At 43.4% G+C, this 21317-nt stretch overlaps 1 protein-coding gene across 4 annotated transcripts in view; it reads left to right on the forward strand.

Moving 5' to 3' along the window:
* kcnc1a (potassium voltage-gated channel, Shaw-related subfamily, member 1a) overlaps positions 1-21317 on the forward strand; it is a 56295-nt gene that overhangs the window by 20222 nt on the left and 14756 nt on the right. For 3 of the 4 annotated variants that reach the window (XM_051898732.1, XM_051898733.1, XM_051898731.1), the window contains exon 2: positions 13380-14310. In XM_051898732.1, the coding sequence (XP_051754692.1) occupies positions 13380-14310 (931 nt within the window). The remainder of the gene's footprint in view (positions 1-13379; positions 14311-21317) is intronic. The other variant, XM_051898734.1, reaches the window with a different exon arrangement.

The raw sequence follows: 21317 nt of genomic DNA on the forward strand, positions 1-21317 counted from the left end.
CTTAATCCCTAAATTTACTCTTCTTATGTCGTTCTTTGCAAAGCATGCTGGGAACTACTGATCTACTGCCCAGTTGAAAGTGAAAGTGACATGTGAAAGCCAAGTATGGTAACCTATACTCTGCATTTAACCCATCCAAGTTAGTGCACACACATTAGGAGTAGTGAACACACACACTGCAAACCATGGACACACACCCCCGGAGCAGTGAGCAGTCATTTAGCTGTGGTGCCCTGGGAGTGATTAGGGGTTAGGTGCCTTGCTCAAGGTCACCTCAGTCATTTCCTGCTAGTAATGAGACTCGAACCCATAACCTTCGGGTTACCAGTCTGACTCTCTAGCTCAGGGGTGGGGAACGTTCATCCTGGAGGGCCATTGTCCTGCAGAGTTTAGCTTTAACCCTAAGTAAACACACCTGAAGCTAATTAAGGTCTTCAAGATTACTAAAGTTACAGGCAGGTGAGTGTTTTTTTTAGGGTTGGAGCTAAACTCTGCAGGACAATGGCCCTCCAGGATCAACGTTCCCCACCCTTGCTCTAGCCATTGGGCCACAACTTGAACTTGGTTTTCCATAATTAAAACGCAATGCCTTAACCACTGAGCCGGTCAACTAGTTAGTTATGTCAACAAAAATGATTCATGTAGTCCCAACACAAATGGATTAAGTAAACTTTGGTTTTAAATGGGTGGATTGAACATAAAGAGATCAAGTTGTAACAAATACTTTTGTTACTTTAGCTCATTCTAATTAATTAAACTGAACAAGAGGCAAAAGGATGATTGCATAGGATGAGTGTTTCTATATGGGTAGAAAAATAATGCTGGTCAGTGGACAAATTTTGGCACTTATTTAAAAAAGGTTGTGTAACCTCTGTATTCCACTCTGCTAATCTCATCTCTTTCCCCACAGAAAGCAAACATGACCTGCGGCATTTATAATCTCAGTAGTTATCTCTGAGGGCTGGATTTCTGACCCTGTTATTTGTGTCTTGAACTCGAGAAAGAGTCGTTTATAGGGAGACACAATTTGCAGTGCTGGTCTGATTGTAAAGCAGAATGAGTTCACTTGTTTGTTCATATATAAAAAGAAGTTAATATTGAGTTACTTACATTTTACACAGAATTTCAATTAATGTCAGTCAGCTTTTGCTTCACCAACAAAAATAGTTCCAAACAGAGCAGCAAAACCATTGTCATGGTGGAGTTTTGTTAGTATTTTTAAACAAATTGCATGAGTGCATGATTGATTCAATGATTCATTTATAAAGGCAGTCACTTGTTTCGGTCCTAAATTAATCCAAAACCAATTGGTTCATTGAATGATTTAGTGATTCACTCATAAAGACTATGGCTGCGTCCAAAATCACATACTTCCCTATATATAGTAGGCAAAAAACAGTATGTAACAAAATAAGTATGTCCAAATTCACAGTACTCATAAAAGAGAAGGCAAAAAGTACCTGGATGACCTTATACTTCCAGCGAGATTCTGAAGTGTGTATACGATGGCCACTGTCCCATGAGGCCACGGGAGAGGATTTGTGAATGATAGTAAAGTGACGCAAATAACGCTGGTAGGTCACATGATAATGACAACATAGCGAATGTAGTATGTCCAGATTACATTCATACTACACACATTTATACCAAAATACCATAAACATTGGTGTGTTTTTGGTATTTTTAGGAAAGAAAGAAACCAGCTTTGCCACCAGCTCCTTTATAATTAATACAGATGGTCATAAACAGGCGGGAATTAACTAGAAGTCCCCAACTCTTTTCTATCAAGCCCCAGTGGGACATTATTGTTAAAAAATGAAAGCACAGCAGCGGCAACACTCACAGCCATGTACGAAAAACCCAATAGCCAGGCCCTCCCCATAGATGCAAAACACATGAATCCACAAATACAGACGCAGTCCCAAATGTGGGTGCACTGTGTTAGGCAGTGTTTGGTTACATAAGAGAACGTGACAAGCTTTCATCTCCAGGAAGAGAGGTACAACCATAGAATGAGAGCAGGTGATGTAAGGGAGAAGAGGGAGGATTTTGTGCTATTTCTGAGACACTTGAATGAGCCTCTTTCCTTCTCTTTCACTTCGTCTCTCCCTCTTGCACCCTCTCCATTTTTGCCCATGCAGTGCAGCAGAAAAGCTTTGGCAAAGGGATCACTTTGAACTTTTCATCTAATCTTTTACTCACTTCATCTTTGTCTGCAAAACAAAGATGATGTGACTGATTTGTCTGAGTGTGTATTACTCCAATTTGTTTATTGTAGTGATTTTAACTTCCATATTTAGTATAGCAATAAAATAACAGCTTGTTTCATGTGGGCTGAGTGAGTACATAAAAAATGAAAACAGCTACTCTGCCATTTGCCTGAATGAAGCAAACTTAAGAAGTTCATATTTTAGTTAAAAAAAAAAAAGTGCACTGAGTGTTCAACATACATAGTGTTCATCATTTTAATCAGACACAATTCATCCGTTATGTGTTTTGTTGAGGTAGAGAACCTGACCGAGAGAGTGTCGGGTAACTAGTCTTTAATCTTTTGATGACAGTATGCGGAGTAACATGATTCTCAACCCAAACAGTCCAGCAGGGGTAATTCATCTGGTCGTATAGAAGGAGAAAATAATCAATATCATGGGTAAACAATTGTGCTGACAAAGCCATTTAACATGGACATCTCTTGAACTGGTCATTAAGATTCAGCCACCTGTCAGCCCTACAGAAATGGATTTCTAATGTTTTAATGGCCATTGTGTTGATGAATTATTACTGCTAATGAGAAATTCTAGTAATTAAGAAATTCTAGCCTGTGATTTTATTCTGTGAAAGGAGTTTAAAAAAAAATAAATAAATAAATAAAAAAAAAATAATATATATATATATATATATATATATATACATATATATATAATGTTGAAAACAGTTGTGCTGCTTAATATTTAGTGGAAACTGTGATTCCCTTTCATGGGAACATCAACGCTGCGTTGAATCGCATTGGGATCACTTCTGCGTGATTACGTCTTGAAGCACTCGTGAAATCGAACCAATAGTGTGACGGGACGTCAGAGCGGGTGACGTCACGGACCAGGAAACTATAAAGCACTCCTGAGAACAAAGAACGCCAGCTTCTGTGTCTTCAGCAGCGCTCTGTGTTTTCGTGTGTCTTATTTGGTGTTTTCTGTCCGTTATATACACAGCAAACGAATATCTCTTTGTCCGAGGACAAAGCACTTATATAATATAGATATATATAAGAAAAAGACACTTATGGCGACAAGCAAGCAGGAGTTTGTCAAGTGTGTTCCTCCCTGCCCTCGCTTCATCACGGGCGGGGATACACACGAGATGTGCGTTGCTTGCTTGGGAGTGGAGCATGCCCAGGCAGCTCTCGAGGGAGCTGTCTGCGTGCATTGTGAGAAGCTAACGCTCCATATACTCCGTTCACGCCGGGCGTTCTTCGACAAAGAGAAAGAAGGCGCCGCGGCGAGTGTTCCCCAGGGATCGGGTCCCGCTGCTGCTGAGGCACAGCGACGGCTTCATTCCTGGGGTTCACAAATGGATCTGGTGGAGGGGTTAGAGACGGGCCCAGCCTTATCTCGGCCCTCACCTGCCAGACCCAGTGTCTCTCCTCTGGTTGTGGAAGCACGCGCTGCGGTTTCTTCCCCCAGGAGAGTGGCGCCGGCGCTTCATCTATCCAGCTCCGAGGAGTTGGATGTGATGAGCGTCGAGGCTGGAGAGGAGGTCTCGCCATCCTCATCTCCAGCGTATGAGGAGCTGTTGGAGGTTGTGACGCGGGCGGTAGCCAAATTAAATATCGACTGGCCAGCCGAAAGACCTGAAATGCGGCAGAAGAGCAAGTTAGATGAGCGCTTTTTGCCCGCCCGGTCACAGCCTCAGCGTCAGGGATTGCCGTTCTTCCCCGATCTCCACACCGAGGTGTCGAGATCATGGCAAAAGCCGGCTCAATATAGAGTTTACAGCCCCCAGACATCTATATATTCTAACATCGTGGGGCTGAAACAACATGGTTATGGGACGATGCCCCGGGTTGAAGAGACGCTTGCGGGCTATCTCTCGCCCGAGTCTGCGTCGTCCCTTAAATCCCCGACGCTGCCCACCAGGCCATTACGTACAACATCGGCCCTGGTGGGCAAAGCTTATGCCTCAGCAGGTCAGGCTGCAGCCTGCTTACATACAATGTCGATCCTGCAAGCCTACCAGGCCGACCTGCTGGGGGAGATTGATGAAAGCGGTGAGACGAGCTTTGAGACCATACAGGAACTGCGAAAGGCCACTGATCTAGCTCTAGGCCACCAAGGAGACGGCAAAAACAATCGGCCGTTCTATGGTAGCCCTGGTGGCCATGAAGAGGCACTTATGGTTAAATCTCTCAGACATCAGGGAAAGAGATAAAAGCGTGCTGCTGGATTCGCCACTATCTCCCCTGGGCCTCTTCGGCGATTCTGTCACCTCGGTCGTCGAGAGGTTCCAGGAGGCCAAAAAACAGTCAGCGGCCTTTCAAAAGTTCCTCCCTCGCCGCTCTCTCCCCGCCGAGGCTGCTGAGCAGGAGCAGCCTCGGCCATCTACCAGCTCCTCATCTGCGCATAGAGCGCAGCAAAAACAAAGTGTGCTCCCCCGCAAAGATCTTGGGGACCGGGGCGAGCGACGCAGTCGAAGCCTTCCAAGGGTAAGACAGATCTGCTGACTGTCATTATCGCAAGGAAGGCTTCGAAGAAGTCCTGACGCCAGGGGCACAGGACTTCTGAGGGCAGCCCCCTCCGGAGAGGGTCCTGTATTGAGATCTATAAAGTTAACCCCTCTTCGGTGCCCTCAGGGGGCCGTTCTGCCAACCCTGCCACCTCGTGTGCTTCAGGGCGCAGCGGTCCCCACCGACTCTCCGAGGAGAGTCGGCCAGCGTCTGATTCGGCTGTTCCCTGCCGGTGCGCCGCTTCAGGGCGCCAAATCAGGTGCTCAAATAACACCAGAGGCCAGCCTCGAGAGGCTGGTTCCCTTAGTAGAATTTCTAGAAGAATGGAAACGTCTTCCCAATATTTCTCGATGGGTGCTGCTCACAATAGAAAAGGGTTACAAAATACAGTTCGTGTTTCGCCCGCCCCAGTTCAAAGGGGTCCTTCCTACAGTGGTGGGTCCCGAGCAGTCTCTGGTTATGGAACAAGAAGTTTTGACACTCTTGCAAAAAGGAGCTATAGAAAGGGTTCCTCCTCCCAGCAAGCAGTCAGGGTTTTACAGCCGCTACTTCATCATTCCGAAGAAGGATGGAGCGTTGCGTCCTATTCTAGATTTGTGCATGTTAAATCGTTCAGTGCAAAAGCTCAAGTTCAAGATGCTTACACTCAAACAGATCACTACACAGATCAGGTCCGAGGACTGGTTTGTGACAATAGATCTGAAAGACGCTTACTTTCATGTGTCAATCCATCCTTCGTATTGGAAGTTCCTCAGGTTTGCTTTCGGGGGCGAAGCTTACCAATACAAGGTTCTTCCGTTCTGTGTCTCTTTCACCCCGCACCTTCACGAAGTGCGTGGATGCAGCTCTGGCTCCCCTGAGACTCCAGGGCATCCGCGTACTAAATTATATCGACGATTGGTTGATTCTAGCTCGAGATGTAGTTCTGTCACAAATGAGAAGGTTAGGGCTGAGACTCAATGCCAAGAAGAGCGTACTTCTTCCAGCACAAACTACCAATTATCTAGGAGTAGTCTGGGATTCCACCACGATGCAGGCACGTCTGTCTCCTGCTCGGGTGAATGCCATTCTCTCAGCCGTGAAAGGGGTGAAATTAGGCCAGTCACTCACTGTAAAACAGTTTCAGAGACTGTTGGGTCTGATGGCAGCTGCGTCCAACGTGATACCTTTTGGCCTGCTGCACATGAGACCCTTACAGTGGTGGCTCAGGACCAAGGGGTTTTCTCCGAGGGGAAACCCTTTCCGCATGATCAAGGTCACGTGGCGATGCCTTCGTGCCTTAGTCATGTGGAAGAAGCCTTGGTTCCTGTCCCAGGGACCTGTGCTGGGAGCTCCTTGTCGTCGCGTAATGCTAACGACGGATGCGTCTCTCACAGGCTGGGGGGCGATCATGAGTGGTCGCTCGGCTCAGGGTCTTTGGGATGACCATCATCGTTCCTGGCACATAAATCGGCTGGAAATGATGGCGGTATTTCGAGCACTCAAATACTTCCTCCCAGACCTTTGGGGCCACCATGTGTTAGTTCGCACAGACAACATGTCGGTGGTTTCCTACATCAATCATCAGGGGGGTCTGAGGTCTCGCCAGCTGTGCAAGTTAGCCCATCAGATCCTCCTGTGGTCCCCGAGGTGGTGGATCTCATTTGGAAGAAATTCGGTCGCGCAGAAGTCGATCTATTTGCCTCGAAAGAGACCTCTCATTGCCCGTTGTGGTATTCCCTGACCCATCCAGCCCCGCTGGGGTTGGATGCCATGGTACAGGCGTGGCCGAGGCTGCGTCTGTACGCATTTCCCCCGATTGCTCTGCTCCCAGGAGTTCTGGAGAGGGTTCGCCGGGACGGGGTCCGTCTCATATTAATAGCCCCGTTCTGGCCGACCCGAATATGGTTCTCGGATCTAGTGTCCCTATTAGAAGGCTCCCCCATGGTGATTCCAATCAGACAGGACCTCCTGTCTCAAGCGGGCGGCACGATAATTCACCCCTGCCCGGAGTTGTGGAAACTGTGGGCTTGGCCTCTGAGGGGGACGAGCTCATAGAATCCAGTCTCTCAACTGAGGTTGTGGAGACCATACTCCACTCCAGAGCTCCGTCCACGAGAAAACTGTATGCATATAAGTGGAAGCTGTTTGCTACTTGGTGTAGCCGATCTCAGGTGGACCCGTTCCACTCATCCATCAGTCATGTACTGCAATTTCTCCAAGAAAAATTCTCGGATGGCCTATCCCCTTCTACATTGAAGGTTTATATTGCAGCTATTTCCGCCTATCATGCACATTTGGGGGGCATTTCTGTGGGAAAGAACCCCCTAGTTATACGTTTTCTCCGTGGTACCCAGAGGCTGAGGCCTGCTGTGGGTACAAGAACTCCGTCCTGGGACTTGGCTATCGTATTGGAAGGGTTGGCTGCGGCTCCCTTTGAACCTTTAAAGGAAGTATCTGAAAAGTTCCTCACTTTGAAAACTAAATTTTTGTTGGCTATTATTTGTCTGTTACGGGTCCCCTAAGAAAGGGGGCCCAGCGTCTAAGCAGAGAATGAGCAAGTGGGTGGTCGAGGCCATCTCTCTTGCCTATGAGTCCAGCCTTCACCTTTGGCTGTCCGGGCACACTCCACCAGGGGTATGGCTGCTTCAAAAGCTTTGTTCTCTGGAGTTCCCATCAACGAGATCTGTGATGCGGCTGGGTGGTCATCTCAGCACACCTTTATTAGGTTTTACAACCTTGACTTGGGCTCCACTCCGGGGTCCGCGGTGCTCTCGTCCCAAAGTTAACAGGACAGGCACTTGGTCCTATGGCCTAGTTGGGATAGGGTTCCCAATGCGATTCAACGCAGTGTCGATGTTCCCATGAAAGGGAACGTCTCGGGTTACGTCTGTAACCCTGGTTCCCTGAATAGGGAACGAGACGCTGCGTTGCTTAGCCATACTCCCTGCGCACCTATGAGCGTCTGCTTCATCCACATCAGAAGCTGGCGTTCTTTGTTCTCAGGAGTGCTTTATAGTTTCCTGGTCCGTGACGTCACCCGCTCTGACGTCCCGTCACACTATTGGTTCGATTTCACGAGTGCTTCAAGACGTAATCACGCAGAAGTGATCCCAATGCGATTCAACGCAGTGTCTCGTTCCCTATTCAGGGAACCAGGGTTACAGACGTAACCCGAGACGTTTTTTTGTTTGTTTGTTTTTTTGTCAGGATTATTTGATAAATAGAAAGTTCAAAAGCATTTCTTTTACAACATTTATTTGCCAAATAAAACTATTCATTTCTTTCAAAAAAAAAAGAAAAAAAAAACTACAGCCAGATGTGAAAAAGAGATACAAGTGACATTATGTACTAATTTATAATGCAAGCAAATTTGAATTCCAATGTTTAGAAAACTCAAACAATGCCCACCATAAGACTTGAGCTTTATGTTACAGGGCTAAGGTCAGTCTGGGGTCAAAGGTCATCATTAGGGCTAGTTTTTCCCTCCTTTGATGTTTGTCTGCTGCTATGTACTGCACTATAACACCTGACTTGTTACTGAGATCCTTCTGCTGAGCTGTGGTATTGCTGCATTGAGTTTCACCTCTGAGATTGGAAGTGTTGCTCAAGCATGTGGTCTTGGTGTAAGACTTTATGCGTGGGACTTGCTGTAGGAGGTTTGCACAAGGCCATGTTATGCGGACCATTCTGCTCACCTGTAAAGAAATGTAAGGACACGCTAACAGGCGGAGAACTCATTTACTTCAAATATATCACATATGCTATCTAAAATTAAAAAAAAAAAAAAGTTGTTTGAGAGGACAACTTGAGGAGACATTCTTGAGGTTATTTTTAACAGTAGAATCAAATGTGCAGGGTCAAATCGCTCCTTTAATGACTGAGAAATTTATTTGGGAATAATAACATTTAGCTTGGATATACAATATGGTGTATGATACCATACATTTTGTAAGCTTGGTGAGATTACATTTAAGTTAACATTGAGTTAACTCAATTCACCACCCTTTCAGAGAAGGGCAATGGAGTAACAGTCCATATTTATTTAGCTGTGGGACTATTAGACTATTAGGGCATAAAAGATTAAATAAAACAAAGAAACAGAGAAGTGACGTCATTTTTTTTTTTTTTTTTTTAACATATTTTCATTGTAGTGTACAGTATAGCATAGTGAGTGAAAAAGTGAGAGGGTGTGAGAGAAAGAAAAAGTGATTCAGATCCCAAGAGCAGACAGAGTTCTTTGTTTAATGTTCCTTCATTGTATTCATCACAATACTTCTATCTTTGAGTATCTTTGAGAGCCCTTAGCTCCTGAAATCACTGCTAATATTTTTCTAGCTTAGTTTTATCATTGCTGGTTTTGTTTAGATGGTTCGTTACATTGTTTCCAACTTGTATATAGAAAATGTCTAGGTTACTATTGTAACTCCCGTTCCCTGAAGGAGGGTACAGAGACGTTAACATCAGTGACTGACGAATTTGGATCTCCCCTGAGAGCCCCAATCACCTTTGAGTGGTAACAAGAACAAGCCAATGAACATTGACGATTGAGATCTGCATCGCAGCCTCTCCCCTGCTTCCGGGTATATAAGGCAGCGTGCAGATACTCACGTTAGGTTTTCCACTTTGTGTTGACTGAGCTCTCACTCTGGCTTGTCTGGGTATTGGTACACGAAGACGATGGCATCCACTATCCAGTGGGCTAACCTCTGTTTGGAGACAGCCTTTCCCTTCTGCTGGCCTCTATAGCAGAAAAAGAGCTGCTCTGAAGTTCTGAAGCTCCCACATACAAATGCAAGACGCAAACGGGACACAGCAATGCACAGGCTGGGTCTGCCTCCTCTGGGGGCAGCACTTGCAAGTTCACCACCTGGAGTGGTGGGAATTTTGGGCACGTATCTAGGCCGGGGTCTCAGGATGACATGAGAGTCAGCCGGCCCGAATTCTAGGCACGCTTTGTTGACCAAAAATGCCTGCAGGTGCCCCACCCTATTGATGGATGTGAGCACAGTCAGGAGCACTGTCTTAAGGGACAGGATCTTTATTACCATTGACTGTAAAGGCACAAAGGGAGCTCTCTGCAGGGCTATTAAGACCAGAGAGAGATCTCAAGAGGTGAGGAGGTTTGGCTGAGGAGGGTTCAGTCTCCTGGCACCTCTCAGGAACCTGACCACCAAGTCGTGTTTCCTCAAAGACTTACTGTCTACTGCATAGTGATATGCAACAATAGCGGCAACATACTCTTTCAGGGTGGAGGGAGACAGCCTTCGCTCCAACTCCTCTTGCAAAAAAGAAAGCACAACATTGATAGGGCATCTACAGGGGTCTTCCGTATGGGAAGAAAACCAAGTAACGAAGAGGTTCCATTTCAAAGCATAAAGGCGCCTTGTTGAGGGGACTCTCACTGAAGTGATAGTGTCAACTACCCTTGGAGGTAGGTGCCTTGATGTATGCAACGGTCTATGTGTTATCCGTATGGACCTGCAATTTTTTCACCCTCAGCAACCGGCTCAGGGCAAGTTGTACTGCTAGTAACTCGGGGCAACTGATATGCCACTGCAGGCGAGGTCCTGTCCAGGAGCTCGCTGCTGCTTGCCCTTTGCATACAGCACTCCAGCACATAGAAAAGCAAGGTCCGACCACGGGCTGAACATATGGCAACAGATCGGAGTAATTTCCACAAGATGTGTGCCACGGTACCATGCCCAGCTCGGGACTTGGTCGTGAAGCCAGCGCTGAAGCGGTCTCATATGAAGCAATCCGAGTGGTGTGACCATGGCTGCAGATGCCATATGCCCCAGGAGCCTCTGAAACAGTTCTTGTGGAACCGTCATCCTGCCTCTGAACAATTTCAAGCAGTTCAGCACTGACTGGGCGCGCTCATTCGTGAGACACGCTGTCATGTTTACCGAGTCCAGCTCCACACCAAGAAAAGAGATTCTCTGCACAGGGGAGAGTTTGCTCTTTTCCCAGTTGACCTGAATCCCCAAATGGCTGAGGTGACTGAGCACCAGGTCCCTGTGTTCACATAGCTGATCTCATGACTGGGCCAATATGAGCCAGTCGTCGAGATAGTTGAGGATGCGAATGCCCGTCTCCTTTAACGGGGTAAGGGCGGCCTCCACAATCTTCGTGAAGATGCGGGGTGACAGGGACTGCCCGAAGGGGAGGACCTTGTACTGAGATACCCGTCCCTCGAACGCAAAACTGTGTGGTCTGTGTCGAGGTAGAATCGAGACATTCCTTCAGGTCGATCGCTGCAAACTAATCTTGATTGCGAATGCACTTGAGAATGCATTATTGCATCAGCATCTTGAACGGGAGCTTGTGAAAGGCCTGGTTCAAGACTTGCAGATCCAAGATCGGTCGTAACCACCACCTTTCTTGGGCACAATGAAGTATGGGCTGTAAAACTCTATTGCGTCCTTCGCCAGTAGGACCGCAATCTCCGCGCGCAGGACAAGAGCAGCTCCCTCCATCTCTGGGTTACTGCTTAAACATTGCAGGGGGCTCGAAGTTGAGACCTAGGTGAAAGCTGCTGCTGAGACCACGACGAAGCGGAGGAAGAGGCCGCGGGGGGAGGCCCTCAGTGTCTGCTTTCGGACTGCCGAGAACTGCTGGGCGAAGTTCTCAACAGTGTCACTGAAAAGGCCAGCCTGGGAGATGGGGGCGTCAAGAAAGTGAACATTGTCGACCTCCTTCATCTCAGCCAGGTTCAGCCAGAGATGGCGCACCTGGACCACTAGCGTGGACATCGTCTGCCCAAGGGACTGAGCAGTGACTTTTGTCACCCAGAGGGCGAGGTCCGTCACTGTGTGCAGCTCCTGCATCCCTGGGTCAGAACTACTCTCGTGCAGCTCTTTTAGGGCCTTGGCTTGGTACACTTGCAGGAGAGCCATAGCATGCAGGGTGGAGGCGGTCTGTCCAGCGGCGCTGTAAGCCTTGGCCACTAGTGTGGCTGAGAACCTACATGCCTTGTTTGGGAAACATGGACGGCCCCTCCAGGTAGCAGCATTTTGCGGGCATAACTGCACCGCAACTGCACGCTCCACCTGAGGGACATCCACGTACCCTTTGGCAACCACACCAACGAGGGTAGTAAGAGCGGAGGAGGCAGCGGAATGGCTTTGGGCAGAAAAAGGTGCCTTCCACTACTTTGTGACCTCCTTGTGCACTTCCGGGAAGAAAGGCACTGGAGCAGGACACTGCTGTTCAGCACACTGCTGTTCAGCATTCGAGGTATCTCAGTCTCGACCTCAACATGGTCATCTTTCCTCAGTGGGTGCATGTCTCATCTACAGTATGAATGCTACTTCAGCATGCTTACAGTCCAGACATGTGAGGCAATGATAGTGTCTGTCAGACTGGGCCAGGAAATGACCTCATCCAGAGACACACGGGTGGAATGCCATCTTTAAAAAGATGCAACGTCACATCGTGATTTACTCTTTTAGGGAAATCTGCTCTTTGATGTTGAAGCGCCCAGGAGAACAGCTGCTGCACTCTTAACGTGCACACTCAGTATTCGCGACCTCCGCTGGAACGCGCCGTCACACCAACATCTTGCGATGCAGATCTCACTTGTTCTGTTACCATTTGAAGGTGATTAGGGCTCTCAAGTGAGATCCTAATTTGTTAGTCACTGACGTTAACGTCGAACGTGACTGACCGAAAGGGAATCACAGTGTCACAGAATTGGACTATGTGTTTTTTTTCTGCTATAACAATAAACAGACTATAGGGCCTAAATATTATTAAACATAAAGACATCCTTATTTCTTTTTTAATAAATTCACCTTTGATTTTATATTTGTGTTGTTATGTGAATAGAATCGACAGTCATATCAAAATCATAATAGAAGTGGTGCTCTGTTGGGTCTATCTGTTCATTTTCTTTTCATTAGCTTGTGTTTGAGAGTGTTTTTTCAATAGATGTCAGGATGTCAGGATGAGCTTTTCAGTAATCTTTTGACAGTAAGCAGAATTACAGGTTTAGTAAGTAAGTAAATAAATAAATAAAATAAAAAATTCTGCAAGGATGCATTAAATTGATCGGAAGTGACAGAAATGACATTTATACTGTTACAAAATATGTATTTAAATTAAATTTAAATTTTCAACAAATCCTGGAAAAAAAAAAGGTTTTCACAAGAAAATTAATCAGCACAATTGTTTTCAATATTGGTAATAATAAGAAATGTTTCTTGAGCACCAAATCAGCATATTAGAATGATTTCTGAAGAATCATGTGACACTGAAGACTGCTGAAAATTCAGCTGTGCCATTACAGGAATAAATTACATATTAAAATATATTCAAATAGAAAATTCAAATTATTTTAAATTGTAATAATATTGCACAATGTTACTGTTTTGACTATTTTTGACCAAATAAATGCAGCCTTGAGAGACTTCTTTCAAAAACATTTTTAAAAATCTTACCGACCTCAAAGCCCCTATCAGACACCTTTGGCTAGTTTATGTCTAAGTCAGCTCTAGGCTAAAAAAATAAAAACACCTATTCAAATCAATTAGTGTTGTGTGGCACTGACAGTGGTCATAAGGTGAAGGTGAAGGTAGTGTGTACACTCCTGCTTCTTTGGGAAGTTGTTTTTGGATGCAAACAAAAGGTTTTTAAATTAACATTGTGTTTTTCCCTTCTCTCTCTTTCTCTGCTGCAGTGGGTGGCATTTGCCTCGCTGTTCTTCATACTGGTTTCCATAACCACATTCTGCCTGGAGACACACGAGGCCTTCAATCCCATCATTAACCGCACATCTATTAACCCTCATGACAACAGCTCCAAGTTTCACCTGGAGACAGAGACGGTGGTCTACCTAACCTACATCGAGGGAGTGTGTGTGGTGTGGTTCACCTTTGAGTTCCTCATGCGTGTCACCTTCTGTCCAGACAAAAAGAAATTCATCAAAAACACCCTAAACATCATAGACTTTGTGGCCATCCTGCCATTTTACCTGGAGGTGGGCCTGAGCGGGCTGTCTGGTTCTGAAGCAAAGGACGTTCTGGGTTTCCTCAGAGTGGTGCGATTCGTTCGGATCCTCCGAATCTTCAAGCTGACGCGACACTTCGTGGGCCTGCGTGTACTGGGACACACTCTCCGCGCCAGCACCAATGAGTTCCTCCTGCTCATCATCTTTCTTGCGCTCGGAGTGCTCATCTTCGCCACCATGATCTACTATGCCGAGCGAATCGGTGCCAATCCCAATGACCCTCGTGCCAGCGAGCACACCCACTTCAAAAACATCCCAATTGGCTTCTGGTGGGCTGTTGTGACTATGACTACGTTGGGCTATGGAGACATGTATCCTCAGACTTGGTCAGGCATGTTGGTGGGTGCATTGTGTGCTCTGGCGGGTGTATTAACCATTGCCATGCCTGTGCCTGTCATCGTCAATAACTTTGGGATGTACTACTCTCTAGCCATGGCTAAGCAGAAGCTACCAAAGAAAAAGAACAAGCATATTCCCCGTGCCCCCCAGCTTGGCTCACCTAATTACTGTAAGTCTGCCATGAACTCACCCCACCACAGTCCACAAAGTGAGCATTGTGCTCTCGCTGCCCAGGAGGAGATTTTAGAAATGAACAGAGCAGGTAGGACACTTGTTTTAGTAATATCCATCTGAATTAATATCATAGAACACATTTGGGCACAGAAATTAGATTTAACTCACTTTTTCTTCCCTTCTACCTCACCATGTTTCTAGACCAGCCTAAAATCACACATGTAACCTGTTTTCAAAATCTCTCATTTGGGAATCGTTCAAATACAGCTCAACCATCTGGAGACATTATAAAATCTCATTGCACTGCATTCTATTCAGCCTCTTTACAAAGATGTGCATAGAAACAAACACAAGTCTTCACCATGGTTGCATAACGACCAATACCCCGTGCAACATTTTGCATATCTATATGTTTTTCCATTAGACTCCTGTGAGGATCAATTATATTCACCCAGACAAACAGGAGCACACTCATTCAACAGCTTGCTTTTGTTTTTGTCCATCAGATTGCCCTAATTACATATTATTTAAATGTCATTATGCAATATTTCTTGTTTGCTTCTGTGACATTAAGCATGTTTGACTGCTATGTCTTTCACTATATAGCTGAATGGTTTTAAGCAAGTGAAAATTCCACAGAAGAATATAGTAGGGCTGCAACAACTAATCTGTAATAAAAACACAACAACAAATTTCGTTATCGATTAGTTTAGTTTGTGTCGCACATTTAAAAAGGTGGCAGAGTGAGCTGTTACGTGAAAAGTGCACATCCTAAGATGTGCAATGCAGGAACTTTATTAAACGGTTCAAAGCTGATCATAAGCAGTTTTCATGTGGGTTGCCCTGTCAGGTGCTTGTGCTCTTTAATCCACCTGAGAGGTGTTTTCCCCAGCACATAACCTTTTACTAGAGCATTTGAGTGCTATTTTCTTATCTGTACTAGATATTTATTTATTTTCCATAAAAGCGTGCCCAGACAGCGAGTCTCATTGTGGACATAGTTTTTTAAATAATGTAATGCTTATATTTTAAACCTTTTATGCACCTTTTATGCACTTAATGTATAGCCTAGATTGCATTTTTACATTTATATTTGTGTTTGTATCCTAGTTTATAGCCTTTTAGAGGAGGACAGGATGTGGAGTAACTTTTTTTTTCAGTATATACAGAAAATAAACCATATAATCAGAAATACTTTGTTAATGTTCACCACTGATGGATACTGATTTTAAATGTAGTTCCAAACGTAGGTTCGGGAGGAGCCTAAACATTCAGCCCTTTCAATCATCATTACGAGCGTATATAAGCAGCAGCAGAATTCTTCCAGCATCCCTCCTCCTCCCCATCTCCTCCTCTATTTCTCTTATTCTCCCTCTGCGCGTTATAGGGGGGTTTAACTGGGAGCTCGAGCCGAGCCATTGTTTTACCATTAACCATTCAGACTGAATGGGCAGGCGAACTTGTGAATGCTATGGTACTTGAGTACATTTTTCAAGTATCTGTACTTAATCAGAGTGTTTTTATTTTGGGAAACTTTAGTTTTACTTCACTACATTCCAAAGCATAATATTGTACTTTTTACTCCACTACACTCCATAACAACGTATTATTCCTTTTGAACTAAAGAAATCGTCTCCTCCTCTGAGACGCATGTGTGCTGTTCGATTTGTGAACGAGTTAATTCTTTCCAATGAACCTGTTGAATTGGTTCACAAAAAATAACACTGAATGATTAGGCCTAATTCGCGAATTGGACTGATCCAATTGCAGCTGTTCTTGAGTCAGCGTCTCACTTATTCAACGATATGGTCAGAATGAGCCAAGAACAACAAGAATATCATCGGAGCTGTGATACTTATTGCACAAAAAGTAAGTTACTAATGAATTTTTGTATTGATTATTGTCAATTAAATCATATTTAGGTCACAACTGTGAGTTATTTGTGAAATAAATCTCCAGTAAAAGGGCAAGCTTTTTAATCCCATTGATATGCTTAAATGTGGACATGTGTGTGTCACCGTCTGTATGGAGTAGGCGATTTTAGCTAAAATAATGCAAATTAATGCCTATGCATCTTCCCCGCTGCTGTAGCAGTTTCAAATGATATAAAACTATGTTTGCATAGTGTTATTCTTGAAATGTTATTGCATTTTGCTCCATGTGACGTCTGTACATTATATATATTTTTTCTTTTTTAGTATTTGTCACAACATATTTGCACAAAATTTATTTTCCCCTGTTTTTAAAAATTCTATAAGGTATATTATTTCACTAGTTTGCACACTTGAATGATCAGTAACTTAAGTTGATTTTTTTTTTGTATAGTATAGCTTAATGTTTTGTTTTATGTATAATAAGTGTATGCAGTAAAATAAAACATTTGCTTATGAGCATACATTTTAAATTTATGCACTAATCTTTCTTATTAGTGCTGACTTTGTCTGGCTAGAATAAATATATGGTTCATTGATCAGAACTTTTTACTGTTAATACTTTAAATTAGTACATTTAAAATCAAGTACTTTTGCACTTTTACTCAAGTAAACCCAAAAAATTAGTACTTTCCCTGGAGTAATATTTTAAAGGTGGGGTAAGTCATTTTTCAAAAACACTGTTTGGAAGTTAGTCAGGCTGACACCATCAACAAACCTGTAACCAAGCAGCATTAGGGGGTGTATGACGGTTGAAGAGACAGAGATTTAAAGAAAAACAGAAAAAGTGATGAGACGATACAAAAGAGCTCAAAAGAATATCACTGGAATGAAGGGTTATGACTGGGCAAACGCTTTAGGACCCATTTTAATATTAGAAAAGCTTTTTGCTGGAGAGAGCTAAGCGGGAAAGCCTGAAAACAGACGCGGAGGCTGCTTTGATTCCGCTCCACAAGTGAGTAACACTGGGTTTGAGTGTTATTGATTGTCTGGAGCTGCTGTGCTGTTGGCGACTAACAACAAACTCTTGTTTGTATTTACTCTTGTGTACTGTACGTTCATTTTTTTGTGCTTCCTTATCCTTCGTTCTTCATCTGCGCTTTATTTTTCGTGAAGCGTTACTTTATTGTGGTTTGTCAACCACTGCGCACTGACGACTGCTAGAGAATGCGGTGTTTAGCGTCATTATTAGTGCACTCGCCTCACCTGCCAGCAGCGAACGGGCAGAGGTTCGAGACTGACTTGGAGCAGGGTGGTTAGGATTGGAGGGTGAGTTTTGGAGGCAGAGCAATGAAGAGAGGGGTGGGTTTGTTTGGGTTGATTTCAAATACCAACAATGTCCAACAGCTTTTTTGAAAAATGGCTTACCCCGCCTTTAATAGTATCTGTACTATTACTCAAGTAGCCTACTTGATTTTTGTACTGCGTCTACCACTGGTATGGTATCCATGTTACCTAATGTTGGTTTGAGTTCAGTTTTGTGGTAAAATTACAAATTAGAAAAGTAAATATGAATTAAATTTGTTGTTGCCTATCCACCGCATGCACTCACATGTGAATGTGACACAGTAAGAGGGCCTGACCAGCATAAATAAGATATTCCAAACCACTCCACTCAGCATTCTCACCACGAGTAAGTGGTGGTGAGTGCCTTCATTTGGAGCACTCATTCAGAGATTGTGTGGATAGCTGTAAAAGAGAAGTGAAGAGATGTTTGGCTTGTTGGCTGTGTCTGATCAGACTGGGTAAAGAATCTCTCATTAATCTGTGAGAGAGTAATTGTGAGTGACTCCTTCATAAGTCTAACTAGATTGGAGGGTTTCCCTTATTTCTAAATGGCATAATTACATCCTGGCTTTACATGGAATAATCCATGGGCTTTCAAGCTTTTTACTGCTAAGGACCCCCAAATATAACGATATATAATTATATATATACTAATATACCATTGTGAGTGACCCACTTCCTAAAATATAAAGCTAAAGACAAAGGTAGAAAGGAGTTACTCTACTGAAAGATACAGCACAAACAGTGCTTTCTAGATTTAGCATGTAAGGTGGCTCATTGGCCTCAGGATCATCCCATTGTTGTGAGAGTTTGTGACAAACACTTAACTTTGAGAACTCACTCAGTGGATAATGATGCTATTAGAGACAGAGCTCAAGTATGTCAGTTATTTATACAAGGCAGAAAAGGAGAGTCCTTCCTCCAGTCTTTACTTACGTGATCATTCTGTCCTGTTAGTTTAAGACAAAGCTTTGTTATGAAGTGAAAGGATGGGTTTTCACACAATCTCTTTATTATTTCAATCTCTGTATTTTTACACTGCACTAGAGCCTGTTGCTATGGCAACAGTGTCCAAGCAACCGCACAATAGGAATCGCACTCTGCAATGAGCTGCAGTCATTCACTCGCCTTGCACGACTCCTGTGCTGTTCACACGGTGCTGCAAAAACACACATACCTCACACACACAGTAAGATTGTCTGAGGATGAAAGCAGTATAAATCAATGCGTGACCTACTGTTAATTGGTGCTCTGGTTTTTAGGAATAAAATGTCTCTGGTTGTTTTTTAGGGATTCATCTGCACCATTTGTAATGTTTAGATGAGACGTTAGATGAGAGTGAGATGCATAATACATATTGAAACCAATTCAATTTTGGTCTTTACATTCTTAAAAAAACTATAGATATTCTACCTTTCCTTTATTGTCTCTCTCTCTCTCTCCCTCTCTCTTCAGAGCAGCTTTTCTAAATTTCTCTTGTAAATGAGTTTACAGATGGCACAAAGGCCTTGATTATCAGCTCCATCCATTTGACTTTGGGCAGAGAACCGTAAGAATCACCAGCACATAGAGCGAAAGCATCTGTTGAATTGGCCACGGCCACAGAGAAACACAGCAAACACTCACTGCAGCTCCGTGACACACACACACACACACACACACACACACACACACACACACACACACACACACACACTGTTTGAGATGAGTCAACACTCTGTCCTCTATAGACAGTGCCTATATCCATCCCTGTCGTATAGTTATTTCTAAATCTGAGGTCTCTTGAGAAATATGAGTTGTGTAATTATCATTATGCTTTTGGCCCTGTTTTTTATTCAAAATGGTCCACTCACACTTAACACATCCAGCATAATGGTATTTTAAGAGCTGCTCTTGATTTCACTGTAAATTGTGTCATTCATAGATTTAAAGATAACACAGAATATAAATATTGTTATATTTATCATTAAAGGGTTGGTAACACACACAGTTTCTAACAATCTCATGTTAATCTTGAGTACCTGTAGAGTAGTATTGCATCCTTCATATCTCCGAAAAGTCTTTAGTTTTATCATATTTATAAAAGATAGATACGCTGTACCGAGTCTTTCCGAAAAAAAGCCGAGCTCCTGGAGGCGTGCCGTGGGCAGAGCTAAAGAGTCACGAGCGCGCACAGCTTTTGCGTAGGGATCATCTGCAAGCTGCGACATCATTATAAATAAAAAGGTAACAAAAACGTTCTTGTTGTTTACATTTTACGCACTTAAATTAAAACGCGCCAATTGCCAACAAAGCACAGACATTGATGCAGTAACTCACCGCCCGCAATCCAGTGACGAGCTGGGACTTACTTACAAAGCATTCATTACCGAAATTCCGGGAACAAACAAACATACATGCACAACTCTGCTGCTGTCCCCGGAAAAACAAACTTCATCCACTGTTCCCTTAACGCTGGGTTCTTTAGGAAGCTGAAAAGGGTAATCTTTCCCTCACAACCAAAAAAAATTCCTTTGGTGACAAGAGCTGCGTCTCATTTTGGAGGTTGCGTCCTCCGGAGGTTGCATTTGAAGGCTGCATACGTCATCAAGGATGTCTTATTTAAGAAAAGTAACCCTAATAAAATTGACTGATATTCATTGTGAGGTGTAAAATACTGTAATTTCTTTCTTACTTTGCAATCTAATGGTTATTTTTCTTAAATGAGACTGCCTCGATGATGTATGCAGCCTTCAAATGCGGCCTTCAAAGGGTGCAGCCCCTGAATTGAAACAGCCATTGTTGAAGAATCTCTCGGCTTCTGTATCCCGAACAAAGTGTGTTAATGGGCGTGCTCTTGCTCTTGCTTTGGGTGATGTGTGTGTGCACGCTTATCAGGAAGAAGTGCTTATACAAGGAATTCCGCCCTTTATTACATGATAAAGGGCCATACTCGAATAAAACTCTCCGAAAGTAGTGTATTTGGCACAGAAATACTCCGTCATACATCCAACTCGTGTTTTGAAACTTTGGCCATGTTTAGCATGAGAATGCAACTCTTTAACAGTGTAAATAAGTCAGAATGCATGAAATAGCATTAGACCACCCCTTTAATATATAGTTTGGGTTCGACATATTGTATATAATCAGCACCCTTGTATATTTTAAGGAATAGTTGCTATTAATTGGATCCAGTGACAGGAAAAAAAAACAAAAAAAACATGTTAGGCACATTCAGTCCATCGTTTTAATAAAGTTCCTCTGCTGACGCAGTATAAAACCATGAATGTTCTGTATGAAACCCTCAGTTTTCCCTTAAGGATGTCAAAAAAATAGATCTTAAAATCATACTGTCACTGCTGGAAAAGATTCAAAGAAGATGCTATGTTCATATATTATTGTATATATATATATATATATATATATATATATATATATATAGGATGAACGTACCTATTAAGCTCACCAAAATCTACATTGAGACATTTTTAGTGCACAGAATATTGGTTTCAGTACAAGAAGTTATGTTAAAATAAAATATTAATCTCTCACACCATAATATTTAATTTTATTTTAAATGACAAAAGAATTTCAATTAAGATGTACATCATTAAATGCAAAAAGTCTGGCTGTGCTTAATGGGTACATTTTGGTACCCTTTAAGCACACCCCGGTTGCCATTAAGCTCACAACAGTTTTATTAAAAATTCTTGTTTATTGTAAACAACCTTTTTAACGAATTGAAAAATGTTTTATTTGAAGGTGCAGAGTCAATCACAAAAACAAAAAACAAAAAAAACAAAAAACGGAACACTAAAATCAAGCAACAAGGCATTCAATTTTATCAGTTATATATTCTAATTCGTGACCGGTGTTTTGTTTTGCTCTATCCGCTGCG

The sequence above is a fragment of the Ctenopharyngodon idella genome, chromosome 7 (genome assembly GCF_019924925.1).
Source record: "Ctenopharyngodon idella isolate HZGC_01 chromosome 7, HZGC01, whole genome shotgun sequence".
Lineage (NCBI taxonomy): Eukaryota > Metazoa > Chordata > Actinopteri > Cypriniformes > Xenocyprididae > Ctenopharyngodon > Ctenopharyngodon idella.